Source organism: Orbicella franksi, chromosome 1 (genome assembly GCF_964199315.1).
Source record: "Orbicella franksi chromosome 1, jaOrbFran1.1, whole genome shotgun sequence".
NCBI lineage: Eukaryota > Metazoa > Cnidaria > Anthozoa > Scleractinia > Merulinidae > Orbicella > Orbicella franksi.
This window is the reverse complement of record NC_138145.1, coordinates 44,271,722-44,295,331: the sequence shown is the minus strand read 5'-3', so window position 1 is coordinate 44,295,331 and position 23,610 is coordinate 44,271,722. Positions and strand designations below refer to the sequence as shown.

The 23,610-nt window shown below is 39.8% G+C and overlaps 5 protein-coding genes across 6 annotated transcripts; 1 reads left to right on the top strand and 4 right to left on the bottom strand.

Moving 5' to 3' along the window:
• Positions 1-9: 9 nt before the first annotated feature.
• LOC145463604 (kelch-like protein 25) lies at positions 10-2,573 on the bottom strand. The gene is made up of 2 exons (XM_081447374.1): positions 1,642-2,573; positions 10-1,351 (listed from the first exon to the last, which is right to left on the bottom strand). The coding sequence occupies exons 1-2, from the start codon at positions 2,467-2,469 to the stop codon at positions 470-472; spliced, it is 1,710 nt and encodes a 569-aa protein (XP_081303500.1). The 5' UTR covers positions 2,470-2,573; the 3' UTR covers positions 10-469.
• A 3,825-nt stretch (positions 2,574-6,398) lies between these two features.
• On the bottom strand, positions 6,399-10,578 carry LOC145463588 (ectoderm-neural cortex protein 1-like). 2 transcript variants are annotated; one of them, XM_081447365.1, is made up of 3 exons: positions 8,560-10,578; positions 7,698-8,261; positions 6,399-7,217 (listed from the first exon to the last, which is right to left on the bottom strand). In XM_081447365.1, exons 1-3 carry the CDS (start codon positions 9,385-9,387, stop codon positions 7,212-7,214), a joined length of 1,398 nt encoding a protein of 465 aa, XP_081303491.1. In that variant the 5' UTR covers positions 9,388-10,578; the 3' UTR covers positions 6,399-7,211. The 2 variants fall into 2 exon arrangements, with proteins under 2 accessions (XP_081303491.1, XP_081303485.1); XM_081447359.1 differs by having other exon boundaries at positions 6,399-8,261.
• A 1,488-nt stretch (positions 10,579-12,066) lies between these two features.
• On the top strand, positions 12,067-12,714 carry LOC145460614 (uncharacterized). Its single transcript, XM_081445522.1, has one exon. The coding sequence runs from the start codon at positions 12,067-12,069 to the stop codon at positions 12,712-12,714; it is 648 nt and encodes a 215-aa protein (XP_081301648.1).
• Positions 12,715-14,094: 1,380 nt separating this feature from the next.
• Positions 14,095-17,980, bottom strand: LOC145463570 (kelch-like protein 26). Its single transcript, XM_081447339.1, has 2 exons — positions 15,404-17,980; positions 14,095-14,994 (listed from the first exon to the last, which is right to left on the bottom strand). The coding sequence occupies exons 1-2, from the start codon at positions 16,229-16,231 to the stop codon at positions 14,095-14,097; spliced, it is 1,728 nt and encodes a 575-aa protein (XP_081303465.1). The 5' UTR covers positions 16,232-17,980.
• A 455-nt stretch (positions 17,981-18,435) lies between these two features.
• On the bottom strand, positions 18,436-23,261 carry LOC145463578 (kelch repeat and BTB domain-containing protein 12-like). Its single transcript, XM_081447348.1, has 3 exons — positions 22,396-23,261; positions 19,243-21,490; positions 18,436-18,449 (listed from the first exon to the last, which is right to left on the bottom strand). Exons 1-2 carry the CDS (start codon positions 23,221-23,223, stop codon positions 20,591-20,593), a joined length of 1,728 nt encoding a protein of 575 aa, XP_081303474.1. The 5' UTR covers positions 23,224-23,261; the 3' UTR covers positions 18,436-18,449; positions 19,243-20,590.
• Positions 23,262-23,610: the final 349 nt, after the last annotated feature.

The window sequence follows — 23,610 nt, the reverse complement described above, 5'->3', positions numbered from 1 at the left end:
CCCCCCCGCCCCCTCCTCCTGCTTCCTACTTTAAAGAAGTACATTTGATTGAAATACTCCGTTTTTTTCTCTGACAATGCTCTCCTTTCTCATCTAGTAAAGCGAGACGAGAAAATACAACTTATGGCGTAATGAATACTGAATACTGATAAGGCGCGTGGAAGCGTACAAAGGAAGAAATTGTTCATGGATAGAATAGTGTTATGTATAAGGGACAAATGAAATAGCCAACACTGCTTTGTCAAAGGTCGAGGCAATTCTATATCAGGAGGATACAAACAAACAAACAACATAAAGTACTGTTATTCCAAATTTATTGTTCATAGCCAGTTGTTCCCGTCTAAACCATATCGCCTAACGTATATTACAACCATGATCAAGAAATGTATTTGGGTTTAGTTAAGTGTTGTTCTTGGAACTTCGAAAAGAAGTGAAGTAGTCAATTAATTTTACTAAATGCAGCTTTTAATTAACATCGCTCAGTTTTAAGACTTTCCCGCTTCACTGGCAAATAACACAGGACTGCACTTTGGTTAATTTTTCCTAAATTCTCCCACTCCCCCAGAGGAACAGGGTACAACTCCCCTGGGGAAATTCTTAACCCACTGTCAATTGGAAATCTGTTTATTATGAAATACACTCTCCCTTCTAATTCCACTGCACCAAGGTTGTTTGGGGGAATATGTTCTTGTTCAACAACAGACCAAACGTTGTTTTCTTCATTATAAGCTTCAGCAGGTGCATCCAATGGACGGTCACTAGAAGAAATATAACCGCCTATAACATAGAGTCTATTGTTTACTACAAAAAGACTGGATCCAAAGTGAGGCTGGCAGGTTGTCGCTTTCACTTCCCATTCATTCTTTTCTGGATCAAAACAATGAAGCACTGCGTTCTGACTTTCGTAACGACCATTGACATAAGATTGGCTACAGTAAAGAACATACACTTTTGATTGTAGTAAGGTTGCCCCACTAAGATATACAGAACCAGGCAATGTGATACTTACTCTAGCAAATGATTGCCACTGACGTGTGGCAAAGTTGTACCTTTGGGGAACGTAATTCCAATAACGGCTGACTGCGTACATATAGTCTTCAATGATACAAAGATTATTGATTACATTGCATGAGTGTGGCTGCTTCTCCCACACATTACCTTCTGTATCATAACGATAAATGTAATGACCGCTCCCTTCAATTGCAGCAACATACAATTTATTGCCAGCAGACGCCGCACAGTAACATTGATTTGCCTCAATTGGCGGTATTGTGGATGCCAAAGGTTTCCACGTTTTGGCTTCAACATCAAAGTACTGCATCCGCTCCTTAGGTTGAACTGCAATCAGAACCTGAAATGCAATGCAAGAGTGAAGGAAACATTATTTCCTATAAACGTTACACTTCTGAGACTCCTTTTTGAAGGGAAAGGGGCTGCCGATTGTGAAAGAACGCATGAGTATAGAGTTAATATTATTATATTATCACCCACATGCAAGTGAAAGTTAACAGTAGGAATATTATTGCATGTGAAATGAGTAAACTTAGTCTAAAACCCACAAAACGCGCCTTCAAAGAAGAGTTTTGAAACTTTTTGTAGTAAACAATAGACTACTAAAAAAACAGTGAAGGATTTAGTTACCGGACTTGTTGATCGTGGTTTACTTTTCTCCACTGCAAATGCGGAGTTAAGCGAAGGCATGTTGTTATAGATTGATGTTTCATACACCAGCATGAAAATCTCTGGTACTCGCTTCATTTCCTCTGTATTCAGTTCTTCAATCACAACCCTGATATCCACCAGCCCCAGACGAACAGCTCCGATAACTTTGGCTGCAAATGCCATCCTCTCTTCCTTCTTGTGTTTAATCCAATGCATCACTGATTTGAAGACGAACGTCTCCGAAGGTGCACTGAGGTCATCTCGACTAAGGAGGCTCAATAATTGGTCTGCGCCAATATGGGTCAGAAATTCTTCGCTTTCACAAATATCCTTGAACATCGATGCCATCTTCTCTTCCGCTGCCTCTTGCAGATCTTTCAGACCACGTCTATCGGCCACTGTGGAAATCAGACAGTATTTGTTTAGGTCAAGTCGGAGCAGGATAAACTCCCTCTTCAAGAAATCACAACACTGTTGAACAACGTTTGTAACTTGAAGATGATCAGCTGCGGCAAGAACTTCAAACACGTTTTCCTCGTTGACGCGAAGATCTCCAGTGTAGATGGAGTCCATTACAATCTTTAAAGCATCAGGTGAAATGCTTTCATCTTTGAGTTCGATCAGTTCCTGGTTGCACTCCTTCATTCCATCAGTAAACATGGCGTGGAAATAATCGCTGTTCGCACCGAGTACAATGCGATGAGCTGGAATGATGTCTTCACGCACTTTTAAGCGAACGTCGATGAATTCACCTTCATCTCGAAACCGAGCACATTTTGATAAGAGATCCGCGGCATGGGAAACCATTTTGGGATGATTCACTTTATATTTGGGGTGCGCCGCATAACGGCTTTGTCAGATTAAACATCGTCTCGTGACCGTCACTTGATCATGGTCACGAATCTTAGGAATTTTATCGTTGTCTCTTGATTCAGCAATCACTTTCAACTGAAATCGTACTTCTTCTTTTCCGAAATCTCTAGGCCTTGGAAAACATCAAACAGCTGGTCTATAACCCGACTAAAGAGACTGCTTTTAGGCTAAAAGAGCTTTTACGCCGAAACGTCTGTTGTCCAATATTCTTGTGTTTTTGATACCAGACCTAGCGTTTACTTCTCTTCTTTAATGAAATAATCATATCCATGCTTTATACAAGAAAATGTTAATTTATGTTATTATTTATTTTCGCGAGACTGAATTTTCGCGATTTTGAAAGTACTGTGAAATCAAAGACGAACTAGAAGAGTCTTGCACTTGCGCTTGCACTGTATTGTCAAGAGTTGCTAGGGTAGTAAAGGGTGAGTCAGCTTTTCATGCCGAGGAATCATTTGAAGAAATTGACGATGTCCATCACTGAGCTGTGAGCGCAAATAGACGGTGTCATGTACCCTGTATCCGGCATGAGAATGCATTTTATGGTGTTTCACTTTACTTTTATGGTTCGCCTCATAACAGACATTGTCGCTTGATCGTAGTGTCTGCCTGAAAACGTCAAGTGGTCACGAATCTTATGAATTTGATCGTTATCTGTTGATTGAACAATCACTTCCGGAAACTGCGCTTCTATTTGCCAACATCTCTTGGCTTGGGAAAACATCAAACAACCTGGTCATACCCCGCTTAATTAGACTTGTTTAGGATGACAGGGGCAGTAACAGGGGCAGTCGAAAAAAAAGGCTGTAAATTGAAATTTCTTCGAATAATTTTTATATTTTTAGATCAGGCCTAGTATTTATTTGTCTCGGTGATTAAAATAATTAATGTTTTACACAAGAGCATGTTAATCTATTTACATGTATTTCTCCTGATGGTCAGTTTTCTTGCAGCTGGCCAAGCAGTCAACATATGTTGCTAGAGTTTATTTCGTTCCGTCTGTAGTAATTGCTGCTAAACCATTAAGATTTCCTCGTCACTTCGAGGTCGTAGTCTACTTTAAGCTGACAAAATGGTTAATTCGATGTGTATCCTGTGGTGCCCGTCTGCCCACTTTAAATATTACTACGCACTAGCTTTCTCCGAAGAAGTCCACTAAAAGTAATTCCATGTATTCCTAAACAAATTATGTGTTCCAAAAAAGTCTCACTTCCCCCCACCCACTTCTCCCTTCCATTAAAAAGTACATTTGATTGAAATACTCTGGTTTCTCTCCGACAACGCTCTCCTTTCCCATCGTTTGAAAGGAGACTAGAAACCTGGTGAGAAGAAAATGGCGTGCTTCTAATTATTGTTAATTCAGAAAATGCTTAACACGAGAATCAGAAAATTGCGATGTGTCAGAACCAGTCCGGGATCGTTATCAGATTTGATAACCTCGACCAAAACAAACCATCAACCAATCGCTGCACAAGTTTTCGTTCACGTGACATTATTTGGTAGCAACAGTGTATAATTCAATATGGCAGTCGACGGGGCGCTGCGATGAAAGGAGTTACTTTTTTCACAACATCACAATACAATTTCATTTAATTAATTGTATGTTTGTTTCACAATAGGTTACTGGATTATGGAATAGAAACAGAGATGTATGGAACAAAACTGTCTTTGTCCAAAAGCTACTGCGAAAAGTTTCATTTTCAGATAGACACCGTATAATATTTGTTCCAAGTTAAAACACACGAAGGTAGACAACAGGTATTCTGTTCACAAAAGCGTTGTTTATTGATACTAATATGATAGCTTCTATTTTCACTCAGGCTTTATTTTCTTGATAGTTGGCGAAGCTGGCTGTTCAACAGTCTGTATAAAATATAAACGAAACACTAACAGTAAATACATCTTGAGTTCACAAATTGACACTGAACAAGTTGCTTCTATATTCCAAGCAGAGAGCTGCAACTGAAGTTCGTTCAATTTGCATGAGCGAAGCGTGGTTAGGACCGAAACATCTCCTACTATGATTCATCACTAACAGTATCGAAACAATTCGCGACCCTCCCTCTGTCGACTCTCTGTCCAGATGTACTGAAGATAGAATAGCTTACCTCGATGGCCATATCCCATCCCTCGTCTAATTCCATTTCTGCGATTGCTAATTCAATCCCCTCTGCCGTATTGTACATTTCGTTTCCATCTTTGATGCACTGGAGTTCTCTTTGTCGTTGTGGGCTCGCCTGATATGGTTCTGGCACAACAGCAAAAATATAGCAGGTATATTTACTTTAATTCGTGATACACCTCCGTTCAGTGGAATGGGTGGGTACATGCAACACTTTATGTTGTGAGATGTGACAGTAAACTTGGAAGTCTTGGCATTTCCGGAAAAAATTGTTTTAGTTGTAGATCAGTAGTCTATTGTTGTGCATTCGGTGATATGGAAAAACGCTTTTAATGACCGATTCATATAAAAGAAACTATGATTCAAGTAATATGTTTTCGTACCATAGTTCACTCGCTAAATCCAACAATAAGCTTCATTATATAACGACTGGTGTGCCAGAAAACTGACCTAGTTTAGCCGGCATTTCCGGAAAATATTTCAGGACCGCGAGTTGTTGAAATTGACTCTAAAATATAGGCAACTTACCCTTTAATGTGATTGCCGATTTTCCCGCAGTCCGAAAGGTGTCTTAGTTCCCTGTTTAAGAAGTATTGCACCCGGCCTATCTGTCTTCCAGCAACTTCTCTCAAAGTGTAATTTTTCTTAGCGCTCTTGGATACCAGACTGTGGCACGTCTAGAAGTGTCTCGGGTATTTCTCTAATTTCTGGCAAAACACAACGAAGTGCGAACGGGTCTTTGTTTCCAATTTTCAGGAAGGACATGAAAAGGAGTTCCTTCTGACCCCTTGATTTTGAACTCATGGTAACCCTTCAAAAGAAAATAAACAACTAATGTTAGATTCGCAAGTGGTTTCCCGACCACCTGGACTGCCGTACCATGAATCGAGCGACTCACTAAGAGCTATAATTTTTTCTGAAGGGGCTTAGATGATTTATGTAAGTTACTTTTACGTATTCCTTGATTTTTCCACCAGTAATTCTTAAAGTTGAATGGTCCGTGTTTAAAAGGAACGAAAATTTTATGCTGCAAAACTCGACAACAATAAACCTACCCTATGTAATCACCAAGCTATATCCACAAAATCGACATAAATTTGCTATTTTGATTCTATGGGTACCAGCATCCGCCATCTCAATACCTAGGAACACATCAATTGCAGCTGTAAATATGGCCGCCATTACGAACAACACATCGCAAATCAAAATACCCCCGTGCACTTGTTTTCACAGATCGTGCACAACACTAAAAACACGTTAAATCCCAAGAATATGGCGTGAAGATTAACGACATATTTTTTGTGATTTCCGCAAAAATCTCCAAGTAACTTAAATCTAATGACAAAATGAAAAACATACCTGGTTTGGATGCAAAATTGCAAGCGCTGTTTCACTTTACGAGTAGCATTTTACATCGTTTACGCTGGTCTTCAACCGCCATCTTCAAAACACGTGAGGCTCCTTCTTTTCTGGTAATTATCGAATAGAATTATGGGTAAATTACCCGAGTATAATCGAACAAATAACGAGCAAAGCGAAGTGAATACGAAAATTGCCGGTTTTTGAAATGGCCGCCATGTTGTGACGTCACATGGTTATCAAATCTGATAACGATCCCGGACTGAGAACCTTGGACTGTTGTTGAAGCCTATTCGGCATTTATACTAAGCTTGCGCGGTCACTTGTGGTAATGAAAAAAGTAACCTAAAACAATGGAAAAGAAATTGAAAATGGACAAGAAACCAGCTGGTGACAAAAAAGACTAATAAATTGTTGGAGACTATAAGGAAATTGTTCATGGACAGTGTTGCAAATAAGAGAAGAAAATGAAATAACTAATTAACACATTGTTTTGTCAAAGGTCTTGGGAACAGTATACCAGAAAGACAGGTGTTGTTTTAACGCTACATTTCATAGGGGAATTCAAACAAACAACATGATTTATTGCTATTCCAAATTTATTAGTCTTAACAAGGAATTCCTGTCTAAACTATATCGCCTTATGTATATTACAACCATGATCAAGAAAAAGATTCGAGTTTAATTAAGTTCTGTTCTTTAGAAATGACCGGCCTCAAGAGTCCTCATGAGCCTGATGAGGATGAGTGAGTGAGTTACAAATGAGACAACTAAGGAAACTTATATAAAGTTAATACTCAAACACTTAAAGCATCCAGTCATTCATTCATATACCAAACGTATTATCTTACTTAAGTGGTAACTTTGTAAACCAGAAGGTATAGACTACGTGATGACATAGTTTTATCATAACGTCTAATTCAAACATCGTGAACTCTAGAATAACTTTTTGAAACTAAATAAAGCAATTTTTGACTTCTAATGTCATGTTTTATTTCACAGCTAACTCAACGACTGTGATATTATAATGTGCATGTTTACTTCGTATTATCATTCATACGTATCACGCGTCAGTTTACGTCACAACAGGTTTTTTTTTTCAGCCAAGTTATAACAAGAAACTAATCAACTTTTAGTCTATGTGAAACGTGTTCTACGATTTCGACACTTGCTATAGAACTCCTTATTTAATGTGCTAAACCTACAACTAACGCTTGCCAAATTATCTGACTGTAAACAGTCCAGATATCTAGATAGGTCATTATACTGCATAAAAGCTATTTAACTATGGAAAACTTTGACCTCTGAAGTGTCGAATTCTATTAATTTTGCTAACAATAGCAAGCAATCACTCTGTTTTCAAACTTTCTCGCTTTACTGGCAAATAACACAGCACTGCACTTTTGTCAATTTGTCCTAAATTCTCCCACTCCCCCAGAGGAACAGGGTACAACTCCCCTGGGGCAATTCTCATGCCACTGTCAATAGGGAAATTGTTTATTATGAAATACACTCTTCCTTCTATTTCCACTGCACCAAGGTTGTTCGAGGGGATGTGTTTTTGCTCAATAACAGACCAAGTGTTGTTTTCCTCATTATACATTTCAACTGGTGCAGCGTTACCGCATGGAATAAATCTATCCCAATTATCTTGGCGTAGTGCAACATATCCCCCTGCAACATACAGTCTATTGTCTACTACAATAAGACTGGATCCAAAGTGAGGCTGGCAGGTTGTTGCTTTCACTTCCCATTCATTCTGTACTGGATCAAAACAATTTAGTACTGCTAGCGACCAGCGCCAATGTGACAACTGTAACCTGTTTTCATACAGTACAAACACCTTTGAATGGATTATTGCTATATTTTTGCCGGCGCAATAATAGTGGGCTCTTGTACCTACTAGTGCAATACTTTGCCATTGACGTTTAGCAAGGCTGTATCTTTGAGGAACCTGATTTGAATCAGCACTAATTGCATAAATATGATCATCAATAACACACAAGTTATTGATTTCACCACATGGGTGAAGCAGCTTTTCCCATTCATTTTTTTCTGTATCATACTGAAAAATGCAATAGCTTGAGGAGTCAAGCCCAGCAACAAACAACTTGCTGTTAAAAGAGACTGCACAGTGACACTGAGTTGCCTTAATTGCCGGTATTGTGGCTGCCAATGGTTTCCATGTTTTGGCTTCAACATCAAAATACTGCATCTGCGCCTGAGGTTGAACTGCAATCAGAGCCTGAAATACAATGTAAAAGGAAAACATCAATTGGAATAACACGCGCCAGTAACCTGGAGAGACTAGAACACGACGCTACAGGGCCAGCCGCGTCTCTCGTGTGTTTGAAGAAATCCTGAGGATCGGGGAATGGGGGGCAGAGGGATAATGTGTGACCAGAATGGAATAACTACAACGCACCACAATCACCTCACGAGAATTTGGATTTTTTCGACCTGTGTTCTCGTTTCAATTGCGTGACTTCGTTACCTTAAGAAAATAAAGTTAACGTTTTGAAGACGGAAAACAGTTTAGTTACCGGGCTTATTGATCGGGGTTTACTTTTCCCCACTGCAAATGCAGAGTTATGTGAAGGCATATAGTTATAGATCAACGTTTCATACACCAGCATGAAAATCTCTGGTACTCGCTTCATTTCCTCTGTATTCAGTTCTTCAATCACAACCCTGATATCCACCAGCCCCAGACGAACAGCTCCGATAACTTTGGCTGCAAATGCCATCCTCTCTTCCTTCTTGTGTTTAATCCAATGCATCACTGATTTGAAGACGAACGTCTCCGAAGGTGCACTGAGGTCATCTCGACTGAGCAGGCTCAATAATTGGTCTGCGCCAATATGGGTCAGAAATTCTTCGCTTTCACAAATATCCTTGAACATCGATGCCATCTTCTCTTCCGCTGCCTCTTGCAGATCTCTCAGACCGTATCTATCGGCCACTGTGGAAAGCAGACAGTAGTTGTGAAGGTCAAGTCGGAGCTGGATAAACTCCCTCTTCAAGAAATCACAACACTGTTGAACAACGTTTGTAACTTGAAGATGATCAGCTGCGGCAAGAACTTCAAACACGTTTTCCTCGTTGACACGGAGATCTCCAGTGTAGATGGAGTCCATTACAATCTTCAAAGCATCAGGTGAAATGCTTTCATCTTTGAGTTCGATCAGGTCCTGGTTGCACTCCTTCATTCCATCAGTAAACATGGCGTGAAAATAATCGCTATTCGCAGCGAGTACAATGCGATGAGCTGGAAAGATGTCTTCACGCACTTTTAAACGAACGTCGATGAATTCACCTTCATCTCGAAACCGAGCACATTTTGATAAGAAATCCAAGGCATGGGAAACCATTTTGTGGTGTCTCACTGACTCTACGTTATTTCATGAAGGTGCGCCTCATAACAGACATTGTCGCGTAACCATGGTGTCTGCCTCAAAACGTCACGCGATCATGGTCACGAATCTTAGGAATTTAATCGTTGAGGCCTGGAAAGCCTTGAACATCCTGGTCTATACCCCGCCAAAGGAGTCTGTTCTTTGGCTAAAACAGCTTTCGTATAGGATGACAGGAGCATTAAAAAACGTCTTAATATTTTCTTTTAATATTCTGGCTCTTTCACTTCTTTTTAGGTCAACCCTCGTATTTATTTCTCTTGATGAACAAAATATTTAATGCCTTAGACTATAGAATGTTTATCTATCTACATTACGTTCTCCTAAAAATAACTCATCTTGCGACTGGCCAAGTGGTCAAGATATGTTGCTAGAGTTTATTTTGTTTCTTCTGTATTAATTGCTGCTAAACCGCCAAGATTCCTTCGTCACTTCGTGGTCATAGTCTACTTCAAGCTGACAAAGCGGTTAATTCGGTTTGTATCCTGCGGTTTCTAACCCGTCTGCGCAGTATGAACATTACTGCACCCCAGCTTTCTTCGAAGAAGGACACTAGAAGTAATTCCATGTTTTCCTAAACAAATTCTGCGTTCCGAGTCTCACCTTGCCCCACCCACTTCTCCCCTCCTTTAAAAAGTACATTTGATTGAAATACTCTGGTTTCTCTTCGACAACGCTCTCCTTTCCCATCGTTTGAAAGGAGACTAGAAACTAGGTGATAAGAAAATGGCGTGCTTCTAATTATTGTTAATTCAGAGAATGCTGACCACGAGAATCAAAAAATTACGATGTGTCAGAACCTTGGACTGTTGTTGACCCCTATTCCGCATGAGTACTGAACTTGTTCAGCCGCTCGTGGTAATGAAGAATGTAACCTTAAACAATGGAAAAAAAGATTGAAAATGGACAAGAAACTAGCTGGTGATAAAAAAAAGAGTAATTTTTCGAGACTATATGGCGATGTGGAAACGTAGAAAAGAAGAAATTGTTCATGGGCAGTGTTGTCTATAAGAGAAAAAAAGGAAATAACGAACACATTGTTTTGTCAAAGGTCTAGGGAACAGTATACCAGAAAGACAGATGGTGTGTTAAGACTACATTTAATAGGAGGGTTCAAACAAACAACGTAATTTATCGTTAAAAATGTTCGTTGTATAGCCAGGCATGTTAAAAATTGGTAAAAAAAAGGAAATGAATTAAATCGTTGTCACTGGCTAAAAATATGGTTATCGGACGTTTCGGTCACTACTGTTGCCTTCTTCAGCAAAAGATGGAAAATGCAAATGTTAAACGGCGTCCTGCTAGAATATGTAATAGATGTGTGATAAAACTAAATGAGCAATAGTCTCTAGAGTATTCTTAATGAGTGTAAAAATTCTTAATGCCATTGTACACGTTCGGTAGCGCTATGTGTTCGTTTATAGCGTTCCTGTCTCGCACGGAATGCCAAGCTTCAAGAATTAGTCTTTGTTTCCATACTGATGATCTGTCGACAATTTCAACGTTCTCCAAATCTATTTGGTGACCGTTGAGCATATGGTGTTTGGCCAATAAAGAGTTTTTGTCCAATGTTGCTATAGCCTTTGCGTGTTCTTTCATACGTGATTTTAACGCGCGTGATGACTGACCAACATAAACACAGTCACAATCTTTACATTTGATCTTGTAAACAATGCCTCTGGAATCCTCTTTCTCGATCTTGTCTTTAGGTTTTTTGAGTATGTTCGAGATGGTACGAATAGGTTTATGGGCGACCTTGATATTGAAACCTCGAAGAACGTTTGCGACTCTTTCGGAAAAACCTTTGGCATAGGGGAGGATGACAAAACCACGATGGTCGGTATCATTCATTTCTTGTTGTCTACTCAGTTGGCGGCCATTGTGAATGAAATTTGCAGGGTAGTTATTAGTGGCAAGGGCTTTCGTTACTCGTTTAGTTTCCCGTGAAACTTCCTCCTCCGTGGAAGGAATGTTCCTTGCGCGATCCATGAGAGTGCGCACGACCGAGTGTTTATGCTGAGGATGGTGGTGTGATTTGAAATCAAGGTAACGGTCGGTGTTAGTAGCTTTCCTGTAAACAGACACAGCGATCGAGCCATCTTCTTGTCGTTTTTGTGTCGAGAAAGGCAATGGAACCTTCTGATTCTATCTCGACTGTAAATTTGATGTGAGGGTTGATGGAATTGAGATGTGAGTGGAATTCATCTACGTGCTCTCTTTTAACACATACGTGGCTGTCATCTACGTATCTAAACCACCATTTAGGAGGGTTAGGGGTCGATGAGAGAGCCTTTTCTTCGACATGTTCCATGACGAGATTGGCCAAGATGGCGCTGACTGGGGATCCCATCGGACAACCGAAAATTTGTTGGTAATGGTTGCCTTGGAATATGAAGAAATTGTTGTCGAGGACAAACTGTAGAAGTGTCATGATATTTTGGATAGACAAGTTGGTTCTTTCCGGTAGTGATTGGTCAAAGTCCAGTCTCTCTTTAACCACTTCGATTGCTAGGTGGGTTGGAATGCACGTAAACAGTGGATTTTAGGAAGGCCATAGAAAGACGCTGGTGTGGAATCGGTGCTGTGAAGTTTGGCCTTCCTAAAATCCATAAGGAGAACGTCCCTATCAGACCAATTATGAGTGCCATTGGATCTCCCACATATGAACTATCCAAATACCTCGCTAACATCTTGTCGCCACTTCAGAATAATAAATACACAGTTAAAAACAGTGCATCTTTCGTCGAAAAGATCCGCACCTCGTCAGTAGATCCCGACGACATTCTAGTATCTTTTGACGTCGTGTCACTGTTTACGTGCATTCCAACCCACCTAGCAATCGAAGTGGTTAAAGAGAGACTGGACTTTGACCAATCACTACCGGAAAGAACCAACTTGTCCATCCAAAATATCATGACACTTCTGCAGTTTGTCCTCGACAACAATTTCTTCATATTCCAAGGCAACCATTACCAACAAATTTTCGGTTGTCCGATGGGATCCCCAGTCAGCGCCATCTTGGCCAATCTCGTCATGGAACATGTCGAAGAAAAGGCTCTCTCATCGACCCCTAACCCTCCTAAATGGTGGTTTAGATACGTAGATGACAGCCACGTATGTGTTAAAAGAGAGCACGTAGATGAATTCCACTCACATCTCAATTCCATCAACCCTCACATCAAATTTACAATCGAGATAGAATCAGAAGGTTCCATTGCCTTTCTCGACACAAAAACGACAAGAAGATGGCTCGATCGCTGTGTCTGTTTACAGGAAAGCTACTAACACCGACCGTTACCTTGATTTCAAATCACACCACCATCCTCAGCATAAACACTCGGTCGTGCGCACTCTCATGGATCGCGCAAGGAACATTCCTTCCACGGAGGAGGAAGTTTCACGGGAAACTAAACGAGTAACGAAAGCCCTTGCCACTAATAACTACCCTGCAAATTTCATTCACAATGGCCGCCAACTGAGTAGACAACAAGAAATGAATGATACCGACCATCGTGGTTTTGTCATCCTCCCCTATGCCAAAGGTTTTTCCGAAAGAGTCGCAAACGTTCTTCGAGGTTTCAATATCAAGGTCGCCCATAAACCTATTCGTACCATCTCGAACATACTCAAAAAACCTAAAGACAAGATCGAGAAAGAGGATTCCAGAGGCATTGTTTACAAGATCAAATGTAAAGATTGTGACTGTGTTTATGTTGGTCAGTCATCACGCGCGTTAAAATCACGTATGAAAGAACACGCAAAGGCTATAGCAACATTGGACAAAAACTCTTTATTGGCCAAACACCATATGCTCAACGGTCACCAAATAGATTTGGAGAACGTTGAAATTGTCGACAGATCATCAGTATGGAAACAAAGACTAATTCTTGAAGCTTGGCATTCCGTGCGAGACAGGAACGCTATAAACGAACACATAGCGCTACCGAACGTGTACAATGGCATTAAGAATTTTTACACTCATTAAGAATACTCTAGAGACTATTGCTCATTTAGTTTTATCACACATCTATTACATATTCTAGCAGGACGCCGTTTAACATTTGCATTTTCCATCTTTTGCTGAAGAAGGCAACAGTAGTGGCCGAAACGTCCGATAACCATATTTTTAGCCAGTGACAACCATTTAATTCCTTTCCTTTTTTTACCAATTTTTAATTTATCGTTATTTCCAATTTATTGTTCTTAACCAGGACTTCCTGTCTAATTCAAACATCGTAAACTTTAGAATAACTTTTTGAACCTAAATAAAGCAATTATTGACTCCCAATGTCATGTTTTATTTCACAGCTAACCCAGCGACTAGGATATCATAATGTGCATGTTTACTGTCATGTTTACTTCGTATTATCATTCATACGTATCATGCGTCAGTTTACGTCACAACAGCCTTTTTTTTCAGCCAAGTTATAACAAGGAACTAAACAACTTTTGGTTTACGTGAAACGTTTGTACGATTTCCACACTTGCTATAGAACTCCTTATTTAATCTTCAAAACCTACAACTAACGCTTGCCAAATTATCTGACTGTTAACAGTCCAGATATCTAGATAGGTCATTATACTGCATTAAAGCTATTTAACTATAGAAATACTTTGACCTCTGAAGTGTCGAATTCTATTAATTTTGCTAACAATAGCAAGCAATCACTCTGTTTTCAAACTTTCTCGCTTCACTGGCAAATAACCCAGGACTGTACTTTGATAGATGTTTCCTATATTCTCCCACTCCCCCAGAGGAACAGGGTACAACTCCCCTGGGGCAATTCTTATGCCACTGTCAATTGGGAAATTGTTTATTATGAAATACACTCTTCCTTCTATTTCCACTGCACCAAGGTTGTTCGAGGGGATGTGTTTCTGTTCAACAACAGACCAAGTGTTGCTTTCATCATTATACACTTCAACAGGTGCAGAGTTGCCTCCTCGAATGGTGTATTCGCCGAATCTATCAAGTAACGTTGAAACATATCCCCCTGCAACATACAGTCTATTGTCTACTCCAAAAAGACTGGATCCAAAGTGAGGCTGGCAGGTTGTTGCTTTCACTTCCCATTCATTCTTTACTGGATCAAAACAATTTAGTATTGCTGGGGAAAAATACCCAGATGGCAACTGTGATCTATTTTCATAAAGTACAAACACTTTTGAATGCATTATTACTCCATTTTTGCCGGGGTAATAATTTTTGCCTCTTCTACCTACTAGTGCAATACTTTGCCACTGACGTTTGGCAAAGCTGTATCTTTGAGGAGTCTGATTTGAATCAGCACTAATTGCATACATATGATCATCAATAACACACAAGTTATTGATTTCACCACATGGGTGAAGCAGCCTTTCCCATTCATTTTTTTCTGTATCATACTGAAAAATGCAACAACTGATTGAGTACATTCCAGCTACAAACAACTTGCTGCCAACAGAGACTGCGCAGTAACACTGAGCTGCCTCAATTGCCGGTATTGTGGATGCCAATGGTTTCCATGTTTTGGCTTCAACGTCAAAATACTGCATCCGCGCGTTCGGTTGAACTGCAATCAGAACCTGAAATAAAATGTGAAAGGAAACATCAATTGAAAACAAATAGTCCAATGACCTATTGAGGAGCACAACATCACGCTGCAGGAACAGCCGCACTCATTGGGTAGAGGTGGGGAGGGGGGGGGGTGGCGGGTAGGAGGGAGTGGGTTGGGCAGATTTCGTGACAAGTAAGGAATAATTACATTCGCTTGAAAGTCAATAATCTGTGTCCAGGTAGACAAAACTTTTAAAAACTCGACTGAACACAAGACAAATCATGTGGAATTCGGTCGAACGCTTCCTTGAAACGAAGTTCAGTTTAGAATTACTTCACGAGAATTTAGGTTTTTCTGACGCATTTTGTTTATTTCATTCGATCGCATGCCTTCATTAGCTTTATAGACTTTTTGAAGACAGGAGACAATTTAACTACCAGGCTTGTTGATCGTGGCTTGCTTTTCTCCTCGGCAAATTTGGAGTTATGTGAGGGCATGTAGCTATATAACAACACTTCATGTAAATGCATGTGAATCTCAGGAACTCGCTGCATTTCCTCTGTATTCAGTTCTTCAATCACAACCCTGATATCCACCAGGCCCAGACGAACAGCTCCGATAACTTTGGCTGCAACTGCCATCCTCTCTTCCTTCTTGTATTTAATCCACTGCATCACTGATTTGAAGACGAACGTCTCCGAAGGTGCACTGAGGTCATCTCGATTGAGAAGGCTCAATAATTGGTCTGCGCCAATATGGGTCAGAAATTCTTCGCTTTCACAAATATCCTTGAACATCGATGCCATCTTCTCTTCCGCTGCCTCTTGCAGATCTCTCAGACCGAGTCTATCGACCACTGTGGAAAGCAGACAATAGTTGTGAAGATCAAGTCGGAGCTGGATGAACTCCCTCTTCAAGAAATCACAACACTGTTGAACAACGCTTGAAACTTGAAGATGATCTGCTGCTGCAAGAACTTCAAACACGTTTTCCTCGTTGACACGAAGATCTCCAGTGTAGATGGAGTTCATCATAATCTTTAAAGCATCTGGTGAAATGCTTTCATCTTTGAGTTCGATCAGGTCCTGGTTGGACTCCTTCATTCCATCGATAAACATGGCGTGGAAATAATCGCTATTCGCAGCGAGTACAATGCGATGGGCTGGAAAGATGTCTTCACGTACTTTTAAGCGAACGTCGATGAATTCGCCTTCATCTCGAAACCGAGCACATTTTGATAAGAAATCCACGGCATGGGAAACCATTTTATGGTGTCTCACTGACTCTACGTTATTTAATAAAGGTGCGTCTCAAAACAGACATTGTCGCGTAACCATGGTGTCTGCCTCAAAACGTCACGCGATCATGGTCACGAATGTTAGGAATTTAATCGTCGAGGGCTAGAAAGCCTCCCTCCTTTAAAAAGTACATTTGATTGAAATACTCTGGTTTCTCTTCGATAACGCCCTCCTTTCCCATCGTTTGAAAGGAGACTAGAAACCAGGTGATAAGAAAATGGCGTGCTTCTAATTATTGTTAATTCAGAGAATGCTGACCACGAGAATCAGAAAATAACGATGTGTCAGAACCTTGGACTGTTGTTGACCCCTATTCATTCTCGTCCCCAGAGCCTCCGTTTCTTTTGGTCACGTGGTCGGAGAAACGGAGGGCTCTGGTAGCAGCCTTTACCGGATGTCTGTAAATCACGGACATCCGGTAACGCATGCGTAATTTTGGCCTGTACATCTGCTCATGCTCAGAAACTAATCCTGAGGGAGGGGAGAGAGGAATAGAGAGTATTCTTCAGATGTAAACAGATCGGAACGCTGACATGTGTTTTCACTTCGCTGAAGTTAGGTGATTTAGAGTTAAAAAGAGAGTAGAAAGCGGCCTTAAATGCCGTCGCCGCTTCAAACACGATTGCCAGCTTGTGTAATATTTTACCAACGGGTTTCGCGGTGCATTTTGTGGTGGACCGTCCAGAAAAATTCAGGAATCGATAGCTGTGTTCTTGTTGTTTCTTCTCTTCATATTCGATAAAAAGGAGAAGTTTAAAGAGCGAGGTGCAGTTGTTAAAGCTTTCAAGCAAAGTAATCAGGATACGGCATGTATTACGTCTATCGATGACACGGTAAAATTTGTTTATGGACACACGGAAGCGTTTGTGGAAATCAGCCGTGAAAATTGCATCACTGACCAGAGGATTTAAATATAAGCCGTGCTGATAGATGAAGGGAAAATTTTTTAATGGTAAGAGCTATTTACTTCCTGGTTATTTACATAGGTTTGTAAGCTGCAGTAGAATAAAAATCTGTTGAACTCAGGAAAGTTTTGTTGTATTGGAGTTTTGCTCATGTTTCCTTGCAAGGAATGTAATAAAGGTGCTCACTTTCATAGGATCTTTCACGTCCTCATTTTTTCAAGTAACCCCATTCTGTTCTATTTTTTTTACAAAAAAGGGTCTTACACAATCAACAGATCATTAAACTGTCAAATTAAATCAATCGATCAACTTTTATTGTGCATTATTTACAGAATTAATTTACATCAGTATTATAATTAAATAAATATGAGAAGAGAAATCTATTTTGCATATGGCTATGGAAAGAATAAAAAAAATATGTGTGTGGTAACCAGGGTATAGGGTAGCAATTGGCCTTTTGAAGTGGTTACAACCATGTTAAGAAAAACGCCAAGAAAAAAATAAAAGTCCTATGCCAGTTGTTATCGAGTGGTTATATATGTGTGCTGGGGGCTTCCATAATGGCTCTGCAGCAATTTTAATTAGCTTATCTGGAACATCTAATGATGGTTTTTGTATATTCAGGCTTGAGAAAAGCCTGTAGACATTACAAAACTAGATATAGGGCTATTCCACCATTTTGTCCCCCGTCCCCCACTGCTTTTGTCGATGTAATTGTTTTTGTTCATTTTATACCTTTCAACCAGCTTATATAAAGCTTAATCTTTTGGGTGCTTTCAACAACAACAACAACAACACCAATTTATTTCAGTATTCCCAGATGAGTACATGGTGTTACCAAAAATATAACACAGCTAAAATGATGTAACTATAACATTAGTATCTGGCATTGGTATACATGTAGAGGTTCCTGATGTGAAGAGAGTGATTCATATTGGTGTGCCTCAATGTACATTAAGGAAGATTTTTTTTAGGAAACTCCATGAACAAAATGAATGGGAAACAAAGCAATGACATTGCTCTTTTACAATTCATGTTACTTCATGGTAATAAGGCTCTTCAGCCTGTTATACAACCATGTGCAACAACAAATCTCAATGTATACTTTTTACGTCTTGTGGTTGATCAGAACATCAGCCACATAGCTTTACTATCAACAATGGGTCTTTCTCCATCTCCTTTTTTTTCAGTAGTATTTATTGAACTGCAAGAGCAACATTCCCATTTGAATTATCCATAAATGGTCATCCTTCAAGGAATTTATGTAGCACTATTATGGTCTGAAAATTAACAAAGAATAGTAAATAATGGCAGGAAATAAATTATCTTTCAAAGGCTAACAAAAAGATTATGATATTTTTCTTATGGGGATATTAATGTAACTCTGTTCACCTTTAATGTTTGATTTGTTTTTAGTAGAGATAATTCCCACATTACATTTGGAAACCCACTAGTCCTGATGATTCGTTATCAGTTATACATGTATAAATAATTGTCTCTTATATTTGTTCACAGTTATTTGCATGGATGATAAATTATTGTTATTTACTGATTAATGTTATTGTGATGGAATAAAGTTTTGCTAGTTGCAGTTGCTTCCTAACTAAAATGGGGAGAGAGGAAAGGGCCTCAAATTTCAGCTATGGTTATCTATGGTTATTTACCTTTACACATCATTTCCACAAGTAAATTATAAAAAAATAATAATAAATTTGGGTGAAGGCTCTAAAGCAAACTAAACTCTTGCCTGACCACAAAAGGTTTGTTTGTGTTTTTTGGGGGGAGACTATAGGAGAGGTCTCAATAATAAAGAGAGTGGAGCTAAAAAAAAAAGATATTATATATATCTATAACAGCAGAAGCTTCTTAACAGATAGTAAAAGATACATACATAACAATATGTGGAAGAAACAAACCAAACTTCATGTTCAGACCATTTGCTACAGCATCCAGGTACGTAGCAGAGTATTATAACACGGACCTTTGACTCATTTTGGCAATTTAATATCAATACATTTTGGACTGCTAGAATCTGATCTCCTTGATCTTTCAGTGAGAGAAAAACACACTCACCGTCGCATTTCCAGTGCCACATTTGCTTAGCAAGAGTGATATTTCTTCGTCTTTTCACCTGGCTCTAAGTTTCCTTTTGAGCTTTTCATAAAGGAAGACAAACGTTTCTTAAAACCCACTGCCGATTCGAACTTAATTTTATGATTTCTTGGGGTATGGTCAGCAACGAAGTAATTGTTGTATTAGCTGGTTGATTCTCCGAGTTCTAAACGTTTCTTCCAACTTCTCCGCTGCTACAACAAAGGACGATGATTACGATCGTGAATGACATCGTTGCAGGCGACGTACTCCTTTGGTTACGTGGAAACTTTAACGATTCCTTCGGATCGATCGGGAAAGGTCACCATTTGTTTTTTCGTAAAGCGCGCCTGTGTCAACTGAGCGAAGGTGCCGCCTCCGGGCCGGAAGTAAAATGGAATGCGTAGAGCTTTGTAATTTTCATTTGTGCTGCGCATTTATTTTTTGTCAGCCAATGAAAAAATTCGAATTTTTGGGTGCTTCCAGAGCTACTCGTCAACGGCATTTTAAGACGAGTAGCACTGGGGACGAGAATGACCCCTATTCCGCATGAGCACTGAACTTGCTCAGCCGCTCGTGGTAATGAAGAATGTAAGCTAAAACAATGGAAAAAAAGATTGAAAATGGACAAGAAACTAGCTCGTGAAAAAAAGAGTAATTGTTCGAGACTTTAAGACAATGTGGAAACGTCGAAAAGAAGAAATTGTTCATGGATAGTGTTGTCTATAAGAGAAAAAAAGGAAATAACGAACACATTGTTTTGTCAAAGGTCTAGGGAACAGTATACCAGAAAGACAGATGGTGTGTTAAGACTACATTTAATAGGAGGATTCAAACAAACAAGGTGATTTATCGTTATTTCCAATTTATTGTTCTTAACCAGGAGTTCCTGTCTAATTCAAACATCGGAAACTGTAGAATAACTTTTTGAACCTAAATAAAGCAATTATTGACTTCCAATGTCATGTTTTATTTCACAGCTAACTCAGCGACTGGGATATCATAATGTGCATGTTTACTTCGTATTATCATTCATACGTATCATGCGTCAGTTTACGTCACAACAGCCTTTTTTTTCAGCCAAGTTATAACAAGGAACTAAACAACTTTTAGTTTACGTGAAACGTCTGTACGATTTCTACACTTGCTATAGAACTCCTTATTTAATGAGCAAAACCTACAACTAACACTCGCCAAATTATCTGACTGTAAACAGTCCAGATATCTAGATAGGTCATTATACCGCATTAAAGCTATTTAACTGTGGAGATACTTTGACTTCGGAAGTGTCAAACTAAATTCTATTAATTTTGCTAACAGTAGCAAGCAATCACTCTGTTTTTAAACTTTCTCGCTTTACTGGCAAATAACACAGCACTGCACTTTTGTCAATTTTTCCTAAATTCTCCCACTCCCCGAGATGAACAGGGTACATCTCCCCTGGGGGAATTCTTATGCCACTGTCAATTGGGAAATTGTTTATTGTGAAGTACACCCTCCCTTCTATTTCCACTGCACCAAGGTTGTTTGGAGGAATGTGTTTTTGTTCAACAACAGACCAAGTGTTGTTTTCCTCATTATACATTTCAACTGGCGCAGGGCTACGGCATGGAACATATCTACCCAGATTAGCTGAAAATATTATTGAAACATATCCCCCTGCAACATACAGTCTATTGTTTACTACAATAAGACTGGATCCAAAGTGAGGCTGGCAGGTTGTTGCTTTCACTTTCCATTCATTCTTTACGGGATCAAAACAATTTAGTACTGCTGGCGACCAGCATCCTTTTGACAACTGTGATCTATTTTCATACAGTACAAACACCTTTGAATGGATTATCACTCCATTTTTGCCGGGGCAATAATTTTTGCCTCTTGTTCCTACTAGTGGAATACTTTGCCATTGACGTCTGGCAAAGCTGTATCTTTGAGGAGCCTGATTTGAATCAACACTAATAGCATACATATGATCATCAATAACCCATAAGTTGTTGATTACACCACATTGGTGAAGCAGCCTTTCCCACACATTTCCTTCTGTGCCATACTGAAAGATGCAAAAGCCTGAGGAGTCAAGTCCGGCAACAAACAACTTGCTGCCAACAGGGATTGCGCAGTAACAGTGAGTTGCCTGAATTGCCGGTATTGTGGATGCCAATGGTTTCCATATTTTGGCTTGAACGTCAAAATACTGCATCTGCGCCTGAGGTTCAACTCCAATCAGAGCCTGAAATACAACGTGAAAGGAAACATCAAATGATAAAATTAACAGGCCGGTGACCTTTTTTAGTTCCAGCCTCATATCTCCTGTTCATGGAGAACATTTTGAGAACGTTGGGTCTGGGAAGGGTATGGGGATGGGTGAGTAGATTTCGTGACCAAAATGGAATGATTGCAACTCACGAATGTTAGTAGCGCATAACATGTAGTTTGAAAGTGAATCACCTTTGTGAAGGTAGCAAAGATTTTTTAAAAAAAAAAACTCGATAATAGAAAAATCGTAGGGAAATGAGTAAATCTGTCCTTACGTCAAACGAAAGTTTGGAATTACTTCATGGGGATTTGGGTTTTCCTGACATGTTTTGTGTATTCAATAGAAGAGTTCACGCTCTAAGGGGCATTATGTGCACTCAGGGCAAGATTGCAAAGCAACAAAGCGGCAAAAATATGCGTTTTTCTTCACATTCCCGGCGTTCTGAGTTTCATTTTGCGAGAAGAAACTTTTACTGTAACTAGAGAAACCACTTTTCTACATTTACTAGCATTTTTGAGTCGACTGGGCTAGGCATTAGCCTATTTATCAGAGTAACTGAAATGTTATTCTTGTGGCTTGTAAGACTTGATCAAATCATTCGGTTTTATCCTACGCCCACAACAGTCACTTTATCGGCTCAAAAACGCTGGTAAACCTAGCTGCTCCGTCTACAGTATATGTTTCGTCTCCAAATGTGAAATCTGAACGGAAATATAAAGATAAACATTTGTTTTACCGCTTTGCTTCAAAAATTTCCCATGATTACCCGTAATGGCCCCTAGAGCGTGAACTCCTCTATACGCGTGACTTTGTTGTTATTAGCTCAATTCAGTCGTGAAATAAATTCACTTCTTGGAGAGAGAAGACTGTTTAATTACCGGGCTTGTTGCTCGAGGTTTACTTTTCTCCAGTGCAAATTTGGAGTTATGCGAAGGCATGTTGTTATACAACGATGCTTCATGTAAATGCATGAAAATCTCTGGAACTCGCTTCATCTCCTCTGTATTAAGTTCTTCAATCACAACCCTGATGTCCACCAGCCCCAGACGAACAGCTCCGATAACTTTGGCCGCTACTGCCATCCTCTCTTCCTTCTTGTGTTTAATCCACTGCATCACTGAGTTGAAGACGAACGTCTCCGAAGGTGCACTGAGGTCATCTCGACTGAGGAGGCTCAATAATTGGTCTGCGTCAATATGGGTCAGAAATTCTTTGCTTTCACAAATATCCTTGAACATCGATGCCATCTTCTCTTCCGCTGCCTCTTGCAGATCTCTCAGACCGTGTCTATTGGCCACTGTGGAAAGCAGACAGTAGTTGTTTAGGTCAAGTCGGAGCTGGATAAACTCCCTCTTCAAGAAATCACAACACTGTTGGACAACGCTTGTAACTTGAAGATGATCAGCGACGGCAAGAACTTCAAACACGTTCTCCTCGTTGACGCGAAGATCTCCAGAGTAAATGGAGTCCATTATAATCTTTAAAGCATCAGGTGAAATGCTTTCATCTTTGAGTTCGATCAGTTCCTGGTTGGACTCCTTCATTCCATCAGTAAACATGGCGTGGAAATAATCGCTGTTCGCAGCGAGTACAATGCGATGAGCAGGAAAGATGTCTTCACGAACTTTTAAGCGAGCGTCGATGAATTCACCTTCATCTCGAAACTGAGCACATTTTGATAAGAGATTCGCGGCATGGGAAACCATTTTGTGGTGTTTGACTTCACGTTTATGATTCGCGTGATCGTGGTATCTGCCTGAAAACGTCACGTGATCATGGTCAGGAATCTTAGGACTCTTGATCAACATTCGCTTCCGGAAACTTCGCTTCTTTGTCAAAATCTCTTTGCCCGGGAAAACATCAGACACCCTGGTCTATAATACCCCTCTTAATTAGACTGTTCTTAGGCTAAATAAGCTTTTGTAGAGGTCGACAGGAGCAGTAATAAACATTCTACTTAAATTCTGGATTTTTTCATTTTTTTTAGTTCAAACGTAGTATTTATTTGTCTTGATGAAAATAAGCAAGAGAACGTTAGTCTATTTGCATTTTACTTCTCCTGAAAGTAGCTCTTCATGCATCTGGCCAAACGG

Bases quoted from the DNA above. Each gene is read 5' to 3' on its own strand.
- LOC145460614 (XM_081445522.1), top strand. From the start codon at position 12,067: ATGAGTGCCATTGGATCTCCCACATATGAACTATCCAAATACCTCGCT.
- LOC145463604 (XM_081447374.1), bottom strand. From the start codon at position 2,469: ATGGTTTCCCATGCCGCGGATCTCTTATCAAAATGTGCTCGGTTTCGA. The intron at 1,352-1,641 runs GTAACTAAATCC...ATTGCATTTCAG, and splicing joins AACCACGATCAACAAGTCCG to GTTCTGATTGCAGTTCAACC.
- LOC145463570 (XM_081447339.1), bottom strand. From the start codon at position 16,231: ATGGTTTCCCATGCCGTGGATTTCTTATCAAAATGTGCTCGGTTTCGA. The intron at 14,995-15,403 runs GTAGTTAAATTG...ATTTTATTTCAG, and splicing joins AGCCACGATCAACAAGCCTG to GTTCTGATTGCAGTTCAACC.
- LOC145463578 (XM_081447348.1), bottom strand. From the start codon at position 23,223: ATGGTTTCCCATGCCGCGAATCTCTTATCAAAATGTGCTCAGTTTCGA. The intron at 21,491-22,395 runs GTAATTAAACAG...GTTGTATTTCAG, and splicing joins AACCTCGAGCAACAAGCCCG to GCTCTGATTGGAGTTGAACC.
- LOC145463588 (XM_081447359.1), bottom strand. From the start codon at position 9,387: ATGGTTTCCCATGCCTTGGATTTCTTATCAAAATGTGCTCGGTTTCGA. The intron at 8,262-8,559 runs GTAACTAAACTG...ATTGTATTTCAG, and splicing joins AACCCCGATCAATAAGCCCG to GCTCTGATTGCAGTTCAACC.